Here is a 20,566-nt window from a genome sequence, read left to right as displayed (position 1 = left end):
GCTGGACGATACGGACTTCCGGTCACTCCCAATCGCGACTGATATATACTTGACCTTGCCAAAGTCACTCCAATTGAGCAGGATTACAAATGTACGGAGCTCCCATTGTTGAATGCTAGTGCGGTTTTTCGTCATGTCAGTCCGGCGATCTAACAGGATTGCATCAATCGCCATCTCTCCAGCCTTGGAAAGTCCTGAAAACGTGGTCAATGGGTCAAAGAAACGGCGGGTAGTTTCACAAGAGCGAGATTCCAATGCCAAAAAACAAAAGGCCCGTGGTGCAGTGGTGCAGACAGCAGTTGAAAATGCAAAGAACCAACTCGTCAATGGAGAGGCTAGCAATGGATCCGAGTTCAAAGTGCCTGTCACGCCTGTGAAAAAAGCCAATGCACGAAGAGTTCCGGCCAAACAGTCCAAGCAACCCCCTTTAACTCCGACACCCAGTCTCGTCAGTGTTATCAGAGCTCCTTATAGCTCTGGGGACATTGACGACGCAACCCCTCCTCCTGATCGGCCTGTTGAACCACACATCACCAATGCTCCATTGGTCACACCTGGAGGAACCCAGCATGTCGCGTATGAAGACATACTACCCGAGTCGAGCCCCTCCAAAACCGGCCTTCCTCGGCCGATAGCGACCACAAACACACTTCTAGATCAAGCTTGTGCTCATCTCATCAGTGTCGACGAACGCTTGAAACCCGTGATCGAGAAGTATCCGTGCCATATATTCTCCCCAAAGGGTCTGGCTGAGATCATCGACCCTTTTCGGTCACTTTCAAGCGGGATTATGGGCCAACAGGTCTCAGGCGCCGCCGCCAAATCCATCAAGAACAAGTTCATTGCGTTGTTCAACGAGGATGGAGGTGAAGAAGCGCAATTCCCAACACCAGCTCAAGTTGCTGCTACGGACATTGCCCGGTTACGCCTTGCGGGCTTGTCTCAACGCAAAGCGGAGTATATCCAAGGCCTAGCACAAAAATTTACGACGGGGGAACTCACCAATGAGATGCTCATGAAGGCTTCAGACGAAGAAGTCATGGAGAAACTCATCGCGGTACGCGGCCTGGGTAAGTGGAGCGTAGAGATGTTTGCCTGCTTCGGACTGAAGCGGCTCGACATCCTTTCGACTGGCGATCTGGGGGTGCAGAGGGGTATGGCTGCGTTTTTTGGCAAAGACGTGAAGAAGCTCAAGGCAAAGGGCGGGGGTAAGTGGAAATACATGTCTGAGCAGGACATGCTCGAGAAAAGTGCGCCGTTTGCGCCGTACAGAAGTTTGTTTATGTGGTATATGTGGCGAGTGGAAGATGTTGATGTCGATGTCATGCAGCAGTCTACACTCACGTAGAGTTGGTGTCAATATATGAGATAGCACATGGGGTTCTTTCCGAGCCCTTTTTTCTTTGTATGGTATGTACAATAATTCAGCATTGAAACCCGCTTCGGATTCCGCCCAGCCGCCGTGTTGGCTCCCCAAAGCGCCACTTCACTTTCTTGGTTCAACAGTCATGGTTTCCAAATCAGCACGCTCCTTCATTTCTCTCTCGATTTCCTCGATGATTGGGCTCAGGTATGGGATATCCTATAAGCAGTGAGTGAGCAAAGCGAATCTTCCGGATAGCTTGGTGTGGTGTAGTGGGAAAAAATCCTTACGTCTTCAGGCTTTGTGTGCTCCGCAGGTGGGAGTAAATGGTGCGACAAAGAGCACTGTGACAAAAGGCCGTTAGCTACACTCTGTCCTCCTCTTTCCTCATTGCATGTTATTCGTTACCTGGAAAGCTCTTCTGAGGCGGAAAACTCGATCGTAGGCTTCTTTAGGGGGCAGTCGCTTGAGAGCGAGCTGGACGGTATCGTTTTCTTCGGGGATCAAGTCGTCATGGCGTAGACCTGCCAAGAAGGTTAGCATGGGAATAGCAAGACATGGAAGATGAAGCTGTTCTTCATGAGGGTTGTTCCTCACCTAGTGATCTGTAGCCGGCAGTGTTGACGTACCAGTTGGCTAGGGGTGTCATCCACCGCTTGAGCCATGGCCGCTTCAGAATGTAGGGTGCTAACGAGGGGGCGGACATGTTGAGCCGCTGTCGAGAATATCTCCTGGTGATATCTTGCAACCAAGCTACTGGGAGAATGCTGGAACTCGTACAGAAGGTGAAGTCGTTCGCGCAAAGACACACAGCCTGGAGCTCTCGGGGCCACCAATTAGCGACCAGGGCGGAAGCTTGGCATTGACTCGGGATTTACAGCGTTTCTTATTCGCTTGAATGATTGTCCTTGGTTTCTCCGTTTATCGCCCATTCATTCGATTCATTCCCCAATCCACCAATCCACCCGAGAAGCATCATACCTCCTCTGCTATCCTCGTACCTCCCCCATCACATCATATCGCCCCGACTTTCTCACCTTTCCAACCAACGTCTCCTCCCATCCACCCACTCGTCACCAACATCCTTCCTACCTCCCCAAGCTTCCATCTCACTCTCACTTGGATTGCTACATGGCCGTACTCGTCAATCGCTGACAAGAGCTTTGCTGCTCTCTGTCGGCTACACACTAGGTTGGGCGGACCCCGCAGTTTCCAACTCCATCGACGCTGCAGCAGTCCAGCGGTCAACGGTGCTACTCAGCAATAAAGCAACACGCACAAGCTACTACTCTGCTGTGGTTTACATCCTCTCCCCAAAGCTCGTCCCTCTTCCGCCATGAGCTCGTCATATGGGCATTTCGTGTCTTCCCCTTGTTGAGATCAGCGAAAACTCACCCTTCCAATGTCCTTTGATCGAGAACCCGAACAAACTCCTGCCATCTTAACGCCCCAATCACTTCGGCCGTCCCAATATGCTACGCCGATCGACCAAAGCAACTTCTCATCGAATATGTCTCCATCTCCTTCGAGAGACTCCGTTGTCGCCCGCATCCAGATACAGTCGACACAAATTCCGAAGGCGTGGGTATCTCCCATCTGCGGCGCCGGCGCTGGATTCGCCTCGGGGATTGTCACTTGCCCTCTTGATGTGATCAAGACAAAGCTTCAGGCACAAGGCGGGTTCACTCAAAGACTACAGTCCAAGAACCCATATGGCGGTATTCAACAACCATACAAAGGCATCATTGGCACTGGCAGCGTGATATGGCGAGAAGAAGGTATTCGTGGCATGTACAGAGGCTTAGGACCCATGCTGTTAGGGTATCTACCAACATGGGCTGTCTATCTGACGGTGTACGAGAATACTCGAGAGTTCTGGTACGACCAATGTGGCAGCTGGTGGGTAGCTCGCTGCTATTCATCCCTCACCGCCGGCGCCTGTTCCACCATCTTGACAAACCCCATTTGGGTCATCAAAACCCGGTTGATGTCGCAATCCAACAAATCCGCTGCCGCCAGTGATGGAATGCGTGCCCCTTGGCACTACACTTCTACAGTCGACGCCGCTCGCAAAATGTACCGCACTGAGGGACTTCAATCGTTCTATTCTGGCCTGACACCTGCCCTGCTGGGTCTGACTCACGTTGCAATTCAGTTCCCTCTGTACGAATTTTTCAAGATGAAGTTCACAGGGTTCGGCATGGGTGAGCATCCGCCCGAAGATAGCACCTCAAATTGGCTCGGTATTTCTGCTGCCACATTTCTGAGCAAAGTCTGTGCATCGACGGCCACTTACCCTCACGAAGTTTTGCGTACTCGGCTACAAACACAGCAACGCAGATCTGCGCTGACAACGTCGGATGGGATGAAAGTCCAAGCGCGTTACTCGGGCATTTGGCACATGAGCAAAGTCATTCTCAAAGAGGAAGGATGGCGTGCATTCTATGCGGGCATTGGCACAAATCTTATCCGGGCGGTGCCGGCGGCCATGACCACCATGCTGACCTATGAGTGGTTGCGCAATCTCATCACTCGGGCACAGGAAAAGGGCGAAGAGCTGAAGAAGCCGACCGAAGAGTACCCTATATGATCAGAAAGGATTGATCTGCTCATGAAAAGAACTAACTTGCCCTGGTATTGCTGGTGCTGGAATCCAACTCCCAATCTTGTGCATTTTGTGAGGCACACGGAGCCTCTGGTGGGTGTCCACATTGGACTCGATCATTTGCTGTCGGAGTCGAAGTCAACACCTGAATGGTTAGAATTGAACTGGATCAGTGCTGGACTCTATCCTCGTATGTTGAGGAAAACTATCCCCACACCTGCAACGATGATCATGCTGAGAAGAACAAGCGGGCGAAAACACCCGGCGAACACATAACATTCGTCAGCCAATTCCACGCTTTATCTCGGCATGTCTCAATAAGGACGATGCACAAGAGGGAAAAAAACCCCCCCATAATAATATCAACAACAGCACCTGCTGGAATCAAGCTAAGAGGAGAGAAGACAACGCAAGATTTGTCTGTGACAACAAACCTATTCAGAGGGCGTCTAGATGGGACACCGTCTGCGTAAGGTATTTTGATGTACGGGCAAGAAGACGAGAGAAACTTTGAGTCGAGCTCGGGCTGAAGGAGGCAAGAGTCTGAGCAAACAACAAGACTTGGACCAACACGGGCTGGATAGCGATGCCAGCGGGTCTGCAGGATCACAAAGGGTGATATACAGTTCCACCTAATGTGCTGTGATTCTGACAAGTGCCCTCTCTTTTTATAACGTGCCGGTCATAGTAGAGCAAGTTGAACTGTGTATGCAAGCACCTGTATAAGATTATGACATGAAATGAAATCAGTGCCATTTCCATCGAGTATGCCATGTCTCGTCCGCTGTGTGATACTGTTTGGAGTATTTATCAGTGTTTTCCTTGTCTTAAGAGTGTGAACTCTCGAGGCGCTTGGTCGTGGGCGGTCATGGATTGTAAGTATAGAAGTACAGAGGACAGTGGTACAGAGGTAGAGGCACAGCACTTAATATCAAAGCGGAGGAAAAACTAAGATAAAACATGTATGATAATTCGTGATTGACTGACGCCTGTTCCGTTCCGTTCATTACTACCTACAATAGGTACTCGGTACATGTAACCAGAGGCCCAACATTTCAAAACGATACCCATGACGCGTGACAAGGACAAGACGAGATGTTTGTTTGATTGTTTCCCTTTGCTCCGGACCAGCCATCCAGTTCTCAATCTCACTCTACCACTTACTGACTCGGTCTGCCTGTATTGAAACATCTGGGAAATTTGTGCAAAAAGGGGTTCCTTTCCTAGCATGGCAAAAAGCCATCAGAGAAACAGGGCCAAGTCAGACTCAACCACTGCACATCAAACAAGCATCCTTGTTCTCAATCGAGCCTAGAGTCCATCCGCAGTCAGTTAACAGATCAAACAACGGCAACATCTCGTGAACTGAGATGTCGTACTTCAGAGAGATGGGGTGGTACTCACAGGCAAGCACCTTTTGTGCATAGATGTCTTCTTCCCTTTCTTCACTCTCGCTGTCCTTGTCTTCCTCTTGCTTGCCCCTCATCCGAGTTTCAAGGCTCTCGTCAGCCATGGTAGGTGGCAAGCCGATAGGATCAGTAGGCAGTACTTTGGGGGACGGCTCCTCGCTGGAGTCGCCACTTCCACCAAGATGGGTCTTTGCAAGTTTTTGAGTCATCAACCCAACTTGCTTATGTTCGCTGCCTGGAGGTGGCGTAGAGGTTGGTGTTGGGATTCCATTCATCGATGTGCTTGGGTTACCACTGAAGCTGCTTGTCTTGGATTGGTACATCGGTCTCGGAACCGAGTTATAATTGCTCACACTGGCCGCGAAACCAAGAGAGGTACGTTTCTTTGGTGCCGAGCGTTCTCGAGCAGTGTTTGTGTCTGCGACCTTCAGCTGCTCTTGGTCGACAGTGAATTGGATAGGTTGTGTGGCCGCCATGGTACGCAGGTAGTACATGCCGGTCTTGAGGCCCATTTTCCAGCCTGCAAAGTGCATGCTCGTAATCTTGCCCATGGTTGGCTCCTTCAGGTGGATGTTGAGGGATTGAGACTGATCGATGAATGCACCACGATCCGCTGCCATTTGCAGCACGGTCCGCTGGCTGATTTCCCATACAGTCTTGTAGAGAGCCTTGATGTCCGCGGGCACATTGGGGATATTCTGAATGGAACCGCCTTCGGCGATGATTCGATTCTTCATGTTATCGGACCACAGACCCAAGTCGACGAGATCCTTTAGCAGCCAAGGATTGACAACTTGGAATTCTCCCGCCAGAACGCGACGAGAGTAGATATTCGACGTGTATGGCTCGAAGCATTCGTTGTTGCCGAGAATTTGCGAAGTCGAAGCTGTAGGCATGGGCGCCACAAGGAGAGAGTTGCGAACACCATACTTGGCAATCTCTGCTTTCAGCGCGTCCCAATCCCACAAGTCAGAGGGAGTGACGTTCCACATGTCATATTGCAGAATACCCTGCGAGACCGGGCTACCCTCGTAAGTCTCGTATGGTCCCTGCTCCTTGGCGAGTTCGCAAGAAGCTGTGAGAGCAGCGTGGTAAATAGTTTCGAAAATTTGGATATTCAGTTGCCTGGCCTCGGGAGAGTCGAAGGGAAGACGCAGAGCAAGGAAGGCATCGGCGAGGCCTTGGACTCCCAGACCGACTGGTCGATGGCGAAAGTTGCTCTTCTTCGCCTCAGGGACAGGGTAGTAGTTGATGTCGATGATCTTGTTCAGGTTACGGGTCACGACCTGAACCACTTCATGAAGACGACCAAAGTCATATTCACCTCGAGCTTGATCCACGTATGTCGGCAGAGCCAGGGAGGCCAGATTGCACACAGCGACCTCATCGGGAGCCGTGTATTCGACAATCTCGGTGCAAAGGTTGGAGCTCCGGATGGTACCCAAGTTCTTCTGGTTGCTCTTCCTGTTGCAGGCATCTTTATAGAGCATGTAGGGTGTACCAGTCTCGGTTTGTGCCTCGAGGATAGCATACCAGAGCTTCTGAGCCTTGACAGTCTGGCGACCACGACCCTCCCTCTCATATTTCTCGTATAGTGCATTGAACTCATCGCCATAGACATCGGCAAGACCAGGGGCCTCATGGGGACAGAAGAGTGTCCATTCCTGGTTCTTCTCGACACGTTCCATGAACAAGTCAGGAGTCCACAAAGCATAGAACAAGTCCCGTGCTCTGACCTCTTCTTTGCCATGGTTCTTTCTCAGGTTCAAAAAGTCGAACACGTCCGCGTGCCAGGGCTCGAGGTAGATGGCAAAGGCACCTGGACGCTTGTTGCCGCCCTGATCAACGTACCGTGCTGTATTGTTGAAGACACGAAGCATGGGGATCAGGCCATTGGAGGTACCATTGGTGCCTGCAATATAAGATCCCGTGGCACGAATGCAATGAGCATTGAGACCAATACCTCCAGCTGTCTTGGAGATCATGGCACAGGTCTTGAGGGTGTCATAAATGCCCTCGATACTGTCTTCCTTCATGTCGATCAAGAAGCATGAGGATAGTTGAGGTTGAGGAGTTCCGGCATTGAACAGTGTCGGCGAAGCGTGGGTGAAGCACTTTTGGGACATGAGATTATACGTCTCGATGGCCTTTTCAACATCATCGCCGTGAATGCCGACTGCCACACGCATAAGCATGTGTTGGGGCCGCTCAGCGACCTGCTTGCCAATCTTGAGCAGGTATGATCTCTCCAACGTCTTGAACCCAAAGTATTGGTAGTTGAAGTCTCGGTCATAGACAATTGCCGAGTTGAACTCATCGGCATGCCTCATGACACAATCGTAGGTCTCCTTGGAGATCATGGGGGAGGGTTTGTCATTCTTGGGGTTAACATAGTGATAGAGGTCAGAGACGACGGAGGAGAATTGCTTCTTGGTCTGCTTGTGCAGGTTTGAAACCGCGATACGGGCTGCGAGAACTGCGTAGTCGGGGTGAGTGACTGTCATATATGCTGCAGTCTCTGCGGCCTGTGAACCGCGTTAGCCAACAGAGATCAGAAGCAGACACGAGAAGGTACTGACGAGGTTGTCGAGCTCAACGGTGGTCACTCCCTGATAGACACCAGAGATAACCTTCTGTGTGATGGCCGCTGCGTCAACATGGTCTGGATCGAGGCCATAGCACAGCCTGGAGACTCGAGCAGTGATTTTGTCAAACTGCACGCGTTCCTTGCGTCCGTCTGCATTGTTCATCAGTCAGGAGTTCTTTTTCGAGGCGACGACAGAGGTCTCTAGCGGCTCCAGCAGATATCTCTCTGCTTTAGCAGACGGGAAGAAGGTCCTACCTCGCTTGATGACAAACATATTGGTGAAGTTATAAAGTGTGGTCCTACTCCTGTATTCCAATGGCGATGATGTGGGAGGGGTTGGAAGGGAACGGTTGAGTACAGAAATGAAGGACCGCACAGCAGTGCTCTTTTTAAAGGCCTCGAGAGTCGACAATGCAATCTCCCAGTTACCGGAGAGACGCAGGCAGCAGAGTGATGAAGGATGGGATAGTGAGAAGACGAGGAACAGGAGGGTCAAAACATCAGATATAATAAATGGGAACGACACGCGCTCGAGTTGAACTAGGGACGCGCTGGTTCGCGTTTGCAGCAAAATCCCATTTGAAGCGGGCTTTTGGCGTTTGGCGTTTGGCGTTCGGGGCGCGTGGGGCGCGGAACAAAGATTCTTATGTCATTCTTCATTTCGCCACCCAATGCCACCATGAGCACCCAGGCTCACCAGGCACCACAGCCAACACCACCAACCACCATCAAGACCGCTACCAGCTTCGACTATCGCGTTCTTCGCTCGATTCCTCCTTCCAGTCGTCTATGCACAGTCGCATCTCGACCATCACCTCCGTCTTCGAGCCTCCCTATGTGCAATGTTCTCGAACCCTGACCCTAACCTTACCGTCACCTCCTCAAACTCTGCCATTGGAAGCCTAGTGGGAGGCTGGTGGATTAGTGGGCCCGTAAACAAGCTGACAAATGTATTCATGCGAGTACTATCAAGAGGGGCGGAACGGGCAAGGCTATGAGAAAGAATGCTACACACACCTCGTAGGGTCAAAAGCCTCTGATCATCCACTTTGAGCTCGTTCAGATTTGTACTGTGCCATATCCAGAAGAAAAATACTAATAAAACACATTCGCTGGCTTCTAAGGTTCATCACCGCGTGAAAAGACTCCAGATCCAGGCCCAAGTCAAACCACCCGCTCAAAAATCCACACCCGATTCTATCCAACAATGTGGACGTACGTGCACAGTATATGCTATGCCAAACATCACCTATCGCCATGAAATCCTCCTTTTCGACGGGCGGGCTATTTCAAAATGCCCGCCCCTTTCCTTTCCCATTCATCGTATTGTCATCAAGGCGTTGGTCATGGTCACTGTCCTCGTCACCTTCTCTTACGCTGCTCATCCTCTTTATGTAGTCTCGCTCTTTGTCTTCATCCTGGTCGATTTCACTTCGATTACTGCTTAGCAGACTCAAAGCGTCGGCGTTGACCACCCGCAGCTTCTCCTTGGGAACTGTGAACATGACCTGAACCACGCGTTTCTGTACAGCAGTCTCCACGTCCCAGTCCTCGTCGTCCTCAAAAGAACCGTGATCACCGTTCGAGGTCGTTCCAGGCATTGATCTTCTGTTTTGTGTTGAGGATGGACCAGAGTCGCTCGAATCTACTGTGTCGTCTTCCCAGTCTTGTGGGCCCTGCTTGCTCCGCCAGAAGGACGATGTTCCCGCACCAAGAGTCGTTGTTTCCGCCATTTCAGGTGATCCGGAGTGTTTCGTCGGGCTTGATTGACTGCCCTGACCTTCAAATGTGGCAACTCGATCTTGCACATCAACATTTCCAGTTCCTGTGAACACGCGCCTCACACTTCCCAGCAGGTTTAGTGCTCGACGGCTGGATCCAGTAAGGCTGCCCGCTCGCGAGTACTTGTCTTTGCCAGGACTGTCAGGGACTGTCCGATAGTCCTGCTCGTCATTTTGCTGCCTTTGGGGATGCCGGTTGAGGAGTGCTTGATCTTCGGTTGCAGCTGCGCCCCATTTGCTTCGGGCGGACGAGAACGGTTCGACGCCGTCTCTCGAATTTCTTGGTCGAAGAGGATCAACATTGAGCGATACACTGCGGTTTGATGCGCCGCGTGTGAGACCAGCGCCATAGCCTTGTTCAACATTACCCTGTCTCCCGTAGCCAAACCTGCCCATGGCTGCCGCGGCCCCCGAGAAGAGCCCATAACCTGCACTGGCACTCCTTTGAGATACGTTCCGAGATAGCGTGGTAGCTAAGGATCTCGAGTATGACGAAGCGCTCACCATACTCTTTTCAGAGAGGTTGCTGCCAGTTCTATCCGACTTCTCAGGCGAACCACGTCCCGCTGCCTCTCCAATACCTGGCTGGTTCCGGAACTGCGAAAGGTTTGAGTATGTCCTGCTATGTGCCTGGCTTGTGCTCCTCGACACGGTCATGGTCTCGGCGACTGATTGCCAATCCTCAACCCATCCTTCCACCTCCTTCTTGCGCTCTGCTGCGGCATGGTCTTGTCGAGTATCAGCCGTAGTAGCCGGCGGGTCTTCGAACGGATTACTCGGGGCCGACCCAAGATCGTCCGTAGCTCTAGGCGTCTTTATCCGCTGGGTCGAGCCATTTTGGCTACCCTCATCTTCTTCCTCAATGCGGAACACTGCTCCGGGGCCCGTTGGTGGGTGTTGGTTGAAGGGGTGATACATCATGGGGCCTCTAGTTGTCGGATTCTTTCTCAGGCCCCTGGTGGGACTTGGGGTCTCCATCTGGACACCAGTGCGTTGCGCATACCGGGAATTGTCGCTCTCGTGATATCCAGATGCCTCGACATGACGACTCTGGCTCTCTGGCGCAGGTAAAGGTGCCCAGGGGTATGAATTGTCCGAGCTCTCAATCTTGCGTTCCAGGGTTTCAGCCCAGCTTGCGCTGCGCCCCGTTGGGTACTTCTGACGATCGCCATCTGATGGGACAGGCGAGTGGCGACGTTCGGCTCCCAATGCCAATTCTCGGATTTCCTTCTCGCGTAAGGCACGTCTCGCTCTCAGTCTCCTCGAATATATGAGCCAAACGATCACCACCACCGCAATTGCGGCAAGTCCTAGACCTAAACCTGCCCCCAGGCCCGCCTTCTGCGAAGTTTTGAGCCCAGAAGACGATGACTGGGCATTTTCGGCACCTTGGGATGACCGTGCTGAGGATGGGTTGCTGTAAGTAGTCACCCACTCGAAGGTTGTCGTGTTCAAAAACAGAATATTGTCTAGCAGATCTCGTCTGCCCTTTGATGTAGATGAGCTGATCGGATATCCTCCAAAGACCATCATAACACCACCGGGTAACATGGCCGCTCCATGCCCATATATACCCTTGCCGGAATCAAAAGGAGTAGAGGAAGAGCTTGGCACACTCCATTCCCAATCTCCTTGCCCTCCATACCCCTGACCAAGTTCCAAAACCGCCAACTGAGGTTGTGCTGGTGTGTTTGTATCTCCTACCCAACCACCAAGTACCACGATCTTTGAGCCATCCTCACTCAGGATCGCAGTGTGACCGGACCGTGGCTCAACTGTATCTGAGACTTGTGTTGCTTCCACGAACGCCCAGGATTCTTGAGGTAGTGAGTATATAGCGAGCTCAGACATGTTGATGAAGGCATTCTGAGTATGGCCACCCACAAGCACAAAATTCTGTTGTTGAGAAAGGCCTGCACCGGAGCCATTGGAAAAGGTTGGTGCCAGTGATGTTATGGTTAGGCCCGCTTCAGGAATGGGTGGCGATCGAGATCCTGTTAATGACAACTGGTAAGGAGGGTTTTGGCTGGTGGTCGGATTGGGGGTGATGGTAAGCATTGTGTTTGAGTAGGTTGCGTCCGATACCCAGTCCTGAGCATTCGACGACGCGTCGTCGGGGCACATGCCTCCAAAAATGTACAACGAGGCATTGTCGGTAGACGCAGTCGGAGAGAACGTGAAGCCTGCGGAAAGATATTGAGGACTCAACGTCCCATCGGTTGTCGTGACTGTCAGAGAGGTCCAGGTCGCATTCTTAGAGCCGCCGCTGAAGGTATATCTCCATAGTCCCAAATCTCTTGCAGAATCCTTGCAGTCTCCGGCCAGCACGGTTATGCCCTCATCGTCCGGAAGGGCGACGAACGCCTCGGAATCGGTGTTCGAAAGGAACGGTAAAGTATCGAAGAGTCGCGTGGACGGGGAGGCGGAGTTGACATGGTTCGAGGTATTGAGGAAAGACAGGGAGAATTGCGACGAGGATGGCTGCGGAGACAAGATGTACGCGCCGGAGCCATCTTGTGCCAGGACGATGCGGGTAGGATTGTAGGGCAACTGGTGTTGCGCAACTGCGGGTGCGACCAAACTCAGGATACCCACGGACAAAGATAGGCTCGGTAGGAGTAAAGGTAGCATGGTTCGCGCGGTCGGGGTTCAGGACATTGTTGGCGTCAAATCTGAATTGTCATTTGGACTGGCAGACAAACCCATCTGCAGGCTTCCGAAATCTCTCTCCCACACACACACACAGTCACACGTTTCGAGGTGAGGTTGAGATTGAGGTTGACCCGTTTTCGCGCTCGGATACACGAAAGAGAGGTAGAGAGGGTCGAGGCTGGTATATTTGAGATGTCCAGCAGGATTTGGATGGAGACCAGGCCCTCGGGAGGCTGGCCGTGGAATCGCTTGTGTTCGTGGGGCAGGCAGGGGCAGGCCAGCAAGATTGGGGTTGTGAGGAGTTCGTGCGAGGATTTACGTGTAAACAGACGTCTCGACCGCCAGCCACATCCAAACTCAATGGCTAGATGCAGGGTCCTGAAGCGAATTGTGGCTGCGCGACCTGAAGCATGTGTTGATGGCGACCAGTCGCTTGACCGAGACGGCGCATGGAAGGTTGCGCCATCTTCAGCAACAAGGGTTGGCGCAATCCCGGGATGGATTGACCCACTGTTTTGACCACTTCGTCGCTATGGCAACGAGAGGAGAGAACAGATTAGCGAGATGCATAAGATGACCAAGATGACCTAGCCACCAGAGCCACACTTGAGGTTGACTTGCTTTTTATCTTCCTTCTACCTAAACAAGACAAAACTATCATCTGATGAGCGAATCGTTCGAGCTCCCCAACACCCCAAAGAGATAGCAACCGCCTTGGCCGTTGTATCGGCGACATGCTCGTATTGCTGTTTTACATCATGGTCCTGTCATTTCTCTCGAGAAGTTCCAACTGAGTGTCATTGCCCAGCTGCAGCTCCATTCAGATGTTCCGCCACCTTCTCTGCAGTCGCCGTTGTTCCGCTGCCTTTTGCCGGCAATACTGCCTTCAGGGGTGGTAATAGACTCCGGGCAGTTTCTCGAGATTGCTGGGCTAGTAGAGCATCCATGAGCACCAGAGCCGACATAGCCTCCACAATCGGCACTGCTCTCGGCACAACGCATGGATCGTGTCGGCCTTTGGCCTCCAGCACACCTTCATCTCCATCGAACGTTGCTGTCTGCTGCGCCTGGCCAATTGTAGCAGGGGGTTTGAAGGCAACCCTGAAATAGATATCCTGTCCATTTGAAATGCCACCCTGGATGCCTCCAGAGTTATTAGTCTTTGTCGTCAGCTTGCGCTTAGATGTCTTCTGTCCTGGTAGGACTTCGGGTGCTGCAATGAATGGATCGTTGTGGATTGATCCAGATATTTCACACCCTCCAAAGCCCGAACCGATCTCGAAGCCCTTTGTGGCCGGAATGCTCAGCATGGCATGTGCAAGCTCTGCTTCGAGTTTATCAAAGCATGGCTCGCCCAGACCTATAGGACAGTTCCGGATCACGCAGGTAACAGTACCTCCGATACTATCCTTTGCGTCACGATGTTTCTCGATCACCTTTGTCATTCGCACGGTGGCATCTGCGTCTGGGCACCGCACGGGGACAAACGAATCGACTTGCTCTCGGGTGATTTCCGATAATAACGAGAGAAAAGCGGGGTTCGTGGCAGGACTAGGGTGAGTAGGTGTGGGGGGGAAAAGATACTCGGCTCCAACCGACGAGACGAAGGCCACGATTTCAACGCCATGGGCCAGCGACAGGTATTTTTCTGCGATAGCACCCGCTGCTACTCTGCCTGTACGAGAGAGTCAGCATCACATCTTCCACCTACCACCTGTAGCCGCAAAACAGGATCAGGGGATCCTCCAAACATACCGATCGTCTCCCTTGCACTGCTCCTCCCTCCTCCGCTACTTGCCTTAACTCCATACTTCTCCAGGTAGGTGAAATCTGCATGGCTCGGCCTAGGAAACATATCCATCGTGCCGCTCCCATAGTCTTTGGGTCTCTGGTCTTCATTCCGCACCATCAACAAAATCGGGGTACCGAGAGTAATCCCAAACTCCGTGCCCGAATGAATCTCCACACGATCTTTCTCATTTCGCGGCGTGGTAAGGGCTGACTGTCCCGGACGACGCCTAGTCATCTGGGGTTGTATGTCCGACTCTGTGAGTTGCAGACCAGGAGGAACACCATCAACGATACATCCTACAGACCGGCAATGAGATTCGCCATAGGTGGTCACCCGGAAGTAGTGGCCCCAGGTTGACATGACCGATTGACAGGGTTTTTAGGAGCTGTGTAGACTTGACAAAAGTAATCCCTGCCGTCCACTCGTGCGAGAAGACTTTTTCGTCGGTGCGTATACTGAGCGTTGTGGAGTAGTTGATAAAGTGGTGACTCAGAGTCAAGAGCAAATGCAGCTGGGGATCGTGCAGAATCGAGGTAAAGGAGATGGTATTACAGTCCGTAGTTGACTTTCGAGCGTTCACGAATTTCTAAAGGCAACGCTGCAAAATTATAGAGTCGGAAGATTCTCATGCGACAAATATTACCTCCATGATACATGGCCATGAAGTGTTTGAAGAAAATTCCCAAAAGTATGCCCATGAGGGGAAGGTAAGCCGAGAACCTCGCAGCCTTGCGACTAAAAGTTCAGCCTCGTGCAGAGTTGGGGGAACAGTGTCGACGTCTAGGAAATTCACAGTCATTCCGCAAATCGAGGTGAGCAATCAATGGCACTGTGCTTCACTGGTAGTCATTGGTAGTTCAGTACCAGCGTAGAATGTATTCGTTATAGAACCTGAAAAGACCCTCATCAATGGTGGGATGTCGCGTATTCTAGAAACCCCAGCACTTTGTTTTCGTCTCTAGAGACAATTTTTGATATTCATTGCCCCGATTTCGCCTTTTGTCATTTCATGCTTCTTCATAGCCTTGATATCGGTATTGTGACTTTTACGCCGACATTGACAGGGTCCGTGGGCCCTCACAAAGTCCTCTGCTTCAAAAGCCATAACGTTCAGCAGAGGCTAGTAGTCGTCGCCTCGGCTTACAACCTCTTTGACCGTGGGCCTCAGCAGAATGGTGTGCTCGAATTGAGCGGTATAGCTGCCTTTGGTGTCCACTAGCGGTGGATATGCTTCCACAATGCCCGAGCTGACTAAATTATTGAGGCCGAGTAAATACTTCTCCTGCCCTAGCCTGTCCAAGTATCGTCGGCAGAAGGGGATAGTCCCAAAATTCTTCTTGATAACATTCAGCAAGTTTCTTGCGGATTGCACGCGCAAGGGCACGTTTGGCGCATCAGAGCGGAGGGCATAGTGCGAGACTTCCAGGTCATCAGTCACATATCCCCGCCCGGTCGATCCAAAGGTTTCGATCGCGAAGATTTCGCCCTCCTCCATCTTTGTTTGATCATGGCTCTTGACAATGGGAACGGACTTGCCGCCGTGGATGCTGTGTTGGACAATGTCATGGCCGTTCAGATTTCGAATAGACTTGACAGGGTACGTCTTTCCATCGAGTTCGACTTCATACGATTCCATGACTTCCTGGATTGCACCACCAATGTCACCAACACGTACATCGATGCCGGCTTCCCGCACACCAGTGTTCGTGGCATCCTTGACCGCAGCGAGAAGGTTGTCGTATTTGGGATCAAACGCCACGGTGAAAGCAGAATCGACGATTCTGCCATTGACATGAACACCAAAATCGACTTTCATAACGTCCTGCTCCCCCAGAATCCATTTATTTCCCGCATTGGGAGTGTAGTGTGCCGCAATGTGATTGATGCTCAATCCTGTCGGAAACCCTACGCCACCCTTGATGTTGTCGCCCTCTTCCAGTCCCCAGTGTTCGGTTAAAGCGCGAGTGCCGTTTTCAATCCCCTCCGCAATCTCTGTCAGGGACATTCCTGGTTTGATGTTTGCCTTTGCCCATTTCCGGACTTGGCGATGTACTTCTGCACCTTTGCGGTATTCCTGGAGGAAATCGTTGTTCATGCGATCGAGATGACGCTTTTCCTCATTTGTGGTGCGGTATGCATTGTGATCTTTGTATTCCACTTCCTGCCCGACTGGGTATGTGTTGTTTGGGAAGAGGTCTTTGATGGGTACTCGAGGCGGATCAGATTGGACTTTGGCAGTGGCCTTCTTCTTCTTTGGCTTCTTCTTCTTCTTCTTTTTGGCGGCGCTGCTGGCTGTGTTACCGTTGGCACCTCCGGCGGTGGCGGCAGCATCGTCGTCCTTGTCATCGTCTGAGTCGTCCTGATCCGACAAATGACCATTGACGCCGTTGGTACCATTTGTCTGTGAGTTGGTCTTCGTGGAAGCAGTGCCGTTCAAAGCGAGCTTCGAGAGCTCGTCGGCCGTTTTGGCCGCCATATTAACTGGAACGAGTATGGTCGCACTGGAGTGCAAAAAGTCGAAAGAAATACACAAGCCCTGAAATAATGGAGTGACAAAAAATGGGCGGCGAGGGCCGCAGGCATCGATCGAGTGGCACCGGATGAACTGCGGCCAAATAATTCCCAAGTCGCCCACTCCTCGTCACTTCCTCGTCGCCCCAAAATTGAAAGACGTCACGCATGCCTATCAAGCAATCGGTTCATTCTCTCTCGTGGCGTTTGCAATATATTCGTCTCACAGCTCTCTCGCTATTCCGACTCTCAATGCTTCAAGCATGAGGCATGATCGTTCGTTCGGTGCCGGTGTCTACGTATTTCGGCCTCGGTGTCCCCTCTTATCATGCGTATCCCGCCCTGAAATCTTCCTTCCCTCGAGCTCCCCAAGGGGCACAAGGTCGACGTTCCTTCTCACACTTTCCATACCTCCGGCAAGCCGCCAGTAACACCTCTGCAAATCATTACGATGTCCTCAGGCTTCCTATGCAGGCCACACCAGCCGAGCTCAAAAAGCAATTCTATGTCCTGTCCAAGGAGACACACCCTGACGTGAACAAAAGCGACCCAAAGGCTTCGGAGCGCTTCGCGCAGATTAGCGAGAGTTACTCTGTTCTGGCAGATCCTGAGAAGCGAAAGAGGTATGACCGTGATATCATGAAGGCCCATCATCCCCACCATCGTGGTCACAGTAGTCATGGCCACCGATCTCAGGGAGGGACCTATGCGGGCCACAGACCGGCCAGTGGTCTGAGCAAGCGGCGAAGCGTTTTCAAAGGCCCACCACCATCGTTCTACGCGCATGGAAACCCTTCATCGCAGACTCAACAGAGAGCCGATGCGCGCCCGCAGGGCCAACATGCCGCAGGAGAGCAATACACGGCGGGAACTTTCAACGCGGGCGCATTTTCAGACGGAGGCCCGGTCTTTGATGCTCGGCCAACCTTCAAGACACAGACGCACGAAGACTACCGCCGCGCTAATCGCCGGGCAGCGGAACTTGCGGCAGCACAGGCTTCAGTGGAGGAGGACAACTTCTGGGCCCGCTTCATTGTGGTGTCGGGAATTATCGTTTTGGGTGTCTCAGTCGGCACATTGATATTACGCATGGCCAACACACCTCGAGGAGGCGGGCTTGTTCGAGGGGACGGCAGTCGAAGGGACGGAGCGAGGAATGAATGGACGAAAGGCTAGAAATTCGTCGCCGCCTATTGCGAACTCTTGGACTTTGCAAAAAATCATTGTCGCACAGCCTGCAAACGAAGCAGAAGCATACTTACGCCCTGTCGGCACCTCCAACTACAAATTGGAATTTCGTGATCCCCATCATTCACAGTCGGATCCATTGCTATGCCCCTGTGAAATGGGAATGGTATGCATGCTACACTGCGCAGGCAGAACTCCTTCCCCCCTGGAGAGGAAGGGGATATCATATGGACACCAAAACGAGAAGATTACCAGAGACAAAGAAACCCGGGGCCGGATGGGATGGGATGTACAGTAGGGTACAGTAGACGTCCTGGGACTGGGAACCACCGGCTACAACGACTTTTGGTGTACGAGTAAATGAATTAGAGTTAGATGCTGAAGTCAAGGTCAATTTCTTGTTCTAAGAATATTTGGATATACATGCACCTAAAGAACATACAGTATATACTTGCCTCGATACACCTATGTACGAGGTACACTTACTGAACCATTGCTGGCTAGAGTGTGCGCGCCCCGGTTCGAGGTGGATTATACCGCAAGATGGACAGGTTGGATCAGATCAATTCAGATCAAATCAAATGTACTCGGTAGAAAGAGGCGTTTCTTGCCCATGCTGAACTAAACAAGTCGTGCAGCGATAAATCAAGATGGGAATTTGGTTTCTTGCTCGCTCTATGCTAAAGTTTTCTCTTCCTCCTTGGCCATCGCAACTCATCTCATCTGCTTCTGTACAAAGAGCCCACACCCCTGCCCTTAGATCCCGTGCTCCAAGTTGGTTCAGGGGAGGAGGAGGGATCACCCCCAACCAAACAACCAACCAGTCAACCAACCACCCCGCTTTTCTCTTTTCCCCCAAAGTGAGAGAAGAATAATACATTTTCTCACTCGTGGCGGTGTCCATCCTGGAGGAATGTCACCGGCCCCACGCTCTCACACATCGACCACATCCCACACTCATCCTGGTCACCCTCGCTGCTTTTCCGAGAAATTGACAAACGGAGTTTATCCCTCAAAGGTGAAGCTTGCTCCGACCTTGTGCGCGGCCTGGTTGAGGTTCTGCGTATCCAAAGAGGCGCCCAATCCAAGGGTCACGCCAGTGCCGAGCTTGACGTTGTACGCCAGAGCAGCGATGCCGCGGTCGTTGATTTTGGCCTAAAAAACATCACTCGGTGTGAGCAGCAGGGAAGGTGATGTGGCTTATATGTGTATGTTTAGGACAGGAGTCGGATGACGTACCTTCGCAAAGGAGCTGGGATCGAGCTTGTACTTTGTCGCAACCTCCAAGCCGACATTGCTTCCTTGCGTGCTATCCCAGGTAGCCTTGGCACCTGCCTCGACCTCAGTGTTAACCTTGTGATAGTAGCTCGCGCTGAAGACGGTCAAGTTATTGGTGGCCGTCAACGCAGCGGCATAAGAGCCCTGCGAGTATCCTGCTGCAAGGGCGTATTTTGTGATTGCAGCCTTGCCCACATCATACCCTCCCTCGGCACCAATCAAGAAACCTTCGTGGCCCAAAGTAACATCGAACGAGGCGGTGGGACCCTTGAACACATCTGTGAAAAGGCGGGTGTGGATGTTGGGCTGCTTGTAGAAAAGGTTGAGCTTGCCGCCGTAGGTGGCTTTCGCGGGGAGGTAGTTTGTCAGGACCTCGGCCTTGAGACCTTTAGTGATGTTGTCTTCCAGTTCGAGCTTGGTGTCGAGGCTGTTGGAGGTGGTCCAGGTTTGAGTCAAGGTGAGGCCTGCGTTTATCGATATGAGTCAGTCCAGAGCCTTTTGAGGTGCAAATGCGCGGGTTGCTCCCAAGAACAGAGGATACGAACCAGTTGCCTTGTCGGTGTATTTCCCTTCAATCTTTCCGCTGCCGTTAACATGTGATATTCTCAAGCTGTCTCTTGTTATCATGGTGCTCACCGAGCCAGAGATAGGTCCATCGTGCGCGGATTTGCCCTTGACGTTGAAACTGCAAGAGAACAAGACGGATTAGAACCCCGGTGGGCCGTGGTCTCCCGCTTCCCGAGAGAAGGGATGCTCAAAAGGTTTGGGTCTTACACAACGCCATTCGGTGCCTTGGACTTGACCTCGAGATTGGCAGCGGTGGTGTGGTAGAAGTCCTTGTTGAGGAGCTGTTTCGAGTAGTCAGCAAAGAATGCCACAGTTGGGTTCGGAGAGGAGGGGGTCCTGAGACGGATGGATGCTCACATCGTTGGCGGGCTTAGCGATGTCGCTAAAGGGGACGGGAATTCCAGGCATAGTGGCGAGGGATGAGCGAACGAGGGAGAAGTTGAGATTTGAGAGTAGTGGAGGGAGTGTAGAAAGGATGTGAGAGAATGCTGAGACACGGAGACAGGGAGAAGCAGAGATGTACGAGGTAGACGGCAAAACAGTCAATGGAGCTCAAGAAAAAGGCTCGGAGATGCAGTTTCGCAAAAGCTGATTCAACCAATCACAAGCGAAATTGGAAGAAGGTGACCGGTTGCTCGGCAGAGTTGCCCGTGTGGCTCAATCTCGCCCAAGCTGCCCTTTTAATCCCCGCTTCTTGATTACCATCAGTTTCTTTTCATGGGGGATTGTATTTGGGATTTGCACTCTCTACCAAGTATTATTGCTAGCGGGAACCATAGCATGCTGGACAGGCTATGGCTCAGACGCTAAACGTGTTTGCTTTTTCACAGCTA

The 20,566-nt window shown here is 51.9% G+C and overlaps 9 protein-coding genes across 9 annotated transcripts; 3 read left to right on the top strand and 6 right to left on the bottom strand.

Annotated features, from left to right (window-relative positions):
* Positions 1-133: 133 nt before the first annotated feature.
* Positions 134-1,348, top strand: AYO21_03535 (hypothetical protein; the record flags this gene model as incomplete). Its single annotated transcript, XM_022653509.1, has 1 exon — positions 134-1,348. The coding sequence occupies one exon, from the start codon at positions 134-136 to the stop codon at positions 1,346-1,348; it is 1,215 nt and encodes a 404-aa protein (XP_022514319.1).
* A 138-nt stretch (positions 1,349-1,486) lies between these two features.
* Positions 1,487-2,069, bottom strand: AYO21_03534 (hypothetical protein; the record flags this gene model as incomplete). The annotated part of the gene is made up of 4 exons (XM_022653508.1): positions 1,487-1,582; positions 1,654-1,707; positions 1,772-1,887; positions 1,961-2,069. The coding sequence occupies 4 exons, from the start codon at positions 2,067-2,069 to the stop codon at positions 1,487-1,489; spliced, it is 375 nt and encodes a 124-aa protein (XP_022514318.1).
* Positions 2,070-2,765: 696 nt separating this feature from the next.
* AYO21_03533 (hypothetical protein) lies at positions 2,766-3,953 on the top strand (the record flags this gene model as incomplete). Its single annotated transcript, XM_022653507.1, has 1 exon — positions 2,766-3,953. The coding sequence occupies one exon, from the start codon at positions 2,766-2,768 to the stop codon at positions 3,951-3,953; it is 1,188 nt and encodes a 395-aa protein (XP_022514317.1).
* A 1,282-nt stretch (positions 3,954-5,235) lies between these two features.
* Positions 5,236-8,238, bottom strand: AYO21_03532 (ribonucleoside-diphosphate reductase large chain; the record flags this gene model as incomplete). Its single annotated transcript, XM_022653506.1, has 3 exons — positions 5,236-7,902; positions 7,957-8,114; positions 8,220-8,238. The coding sequence occupies 3 exons, from the start codon at positions 8,236-8,238 to the stop codon at positions 5,236-5,238; spliced, it is 2,844 nt and encodes a 947-aa protein (XP_022514316.1).
* Positions 8,239-9,253: 1,015 nt separating this feature from the next.
* On the bottom strand, positions 9,254-12,376 carry AYO21_03531 (hypothetical protein; the record flags this gene model as incomplete). Its single annotated transcript, XM_022653505.1, has 1 exon — positions 9,254-12,376. One exon carries the CDS (start codon positions 12,374-12,376, stop codon positions 9,254-9,256), a length of 3,123 nt encoding a protein of 1,040 aa, XP_022514315.1.
* Positions 12,377-13,194: 818 nt separating this feature from the next.
* On the bottom strand, positions 13,195-14,549 carry AYO21_03530 (chorismate synthase; the record flags this gene model as incomplete). The annotated part of the gene is made up of 2 exons (XM_022653504.1): positions 13,195-14,072; positions 14,153-14,549. The coding sequence occupies 2 exons, from the start codon at positions 14,547-14,549 to the stop codon at positions 13,195-13,197; spliced, it is 1,275 nt and encodes a 424-aa protein (XP_022514314.1).
* A 760-nt stretch (positions 14,550-15,309) lies between these two features.
* Positions 15,310-16,665, bottom strand: AYO21_03529 (methionine aminopeptidase 2-1; the record flags this gene model as incomplete). The annotated part of the gene is made up of 1 exon (XM_022653503.1): positions 15,310-16,665. The coding sequence occupies one exon, from the start codon at positions 16,663-16,665 to the stop codon at positions 15,310-15,312; it is 1,356 nt and encodes a 451-aa protein (XP_022514313.1).
* A 305-nt stretch (positions 16,666-16,970) lies between these two features.
* Positions 16,971-17,876, top strand: AYO21_03528 (hypothetical protein; the record flags this gene model as incomplete). The annotated part of the gene is made up of 1 exon (XM_022653502.1): positions 16,971-17,876. One exon carries the CDS (start codon positions 16,971-16,973, stop codon positions 17,874-17,876), a length of 906 nt encoding a protein of 301 aa, XP_022514312.1.
* Positions 17,877-18,893: 1,017 nt separating this feature from the next.
* Positions 18,894-20,141, bottom strand: AYO21_03527 (hypothetical protein; the record flags this gene model as incomplete). The annotated part of the gene is made up of 5 exons (XM_022653501.1): positions 18,894-19,043; positions 19,128-19,630; positions 19,712-19,851; positions 19,941-20,014; positions 20,091-20,141. The coding sequence occupies 5 exons, from the start codon at positions 20,139-20,141 to the stop codon at positions 18,894-18,896; spliced, it is 918 nt and encodes a 305-aa protein (XP_022514311.1).
* Positions 20,142-20,566: the final 425 nt, after the last annotated feature.

This window comes from Fonsecaea monophora, assembly GCF_001642475.1.
Source record: "Fonsecaea monophora strain CBS 269.37 chromosome Unknown Scaff17, whole genome shotgun sequence".
In the NCBI taxonomy this organism is placed as follows: Eukaryota; Fungi; Ascomycota; class Eurotiomycetes; order Chaetothyriales; family Herpotrichiellaceae; genus Fonsecaea; species Fonsecaea monophora.
This window is presented reverse-complemented; position numbering and strand designations above follow the sequence as displayed.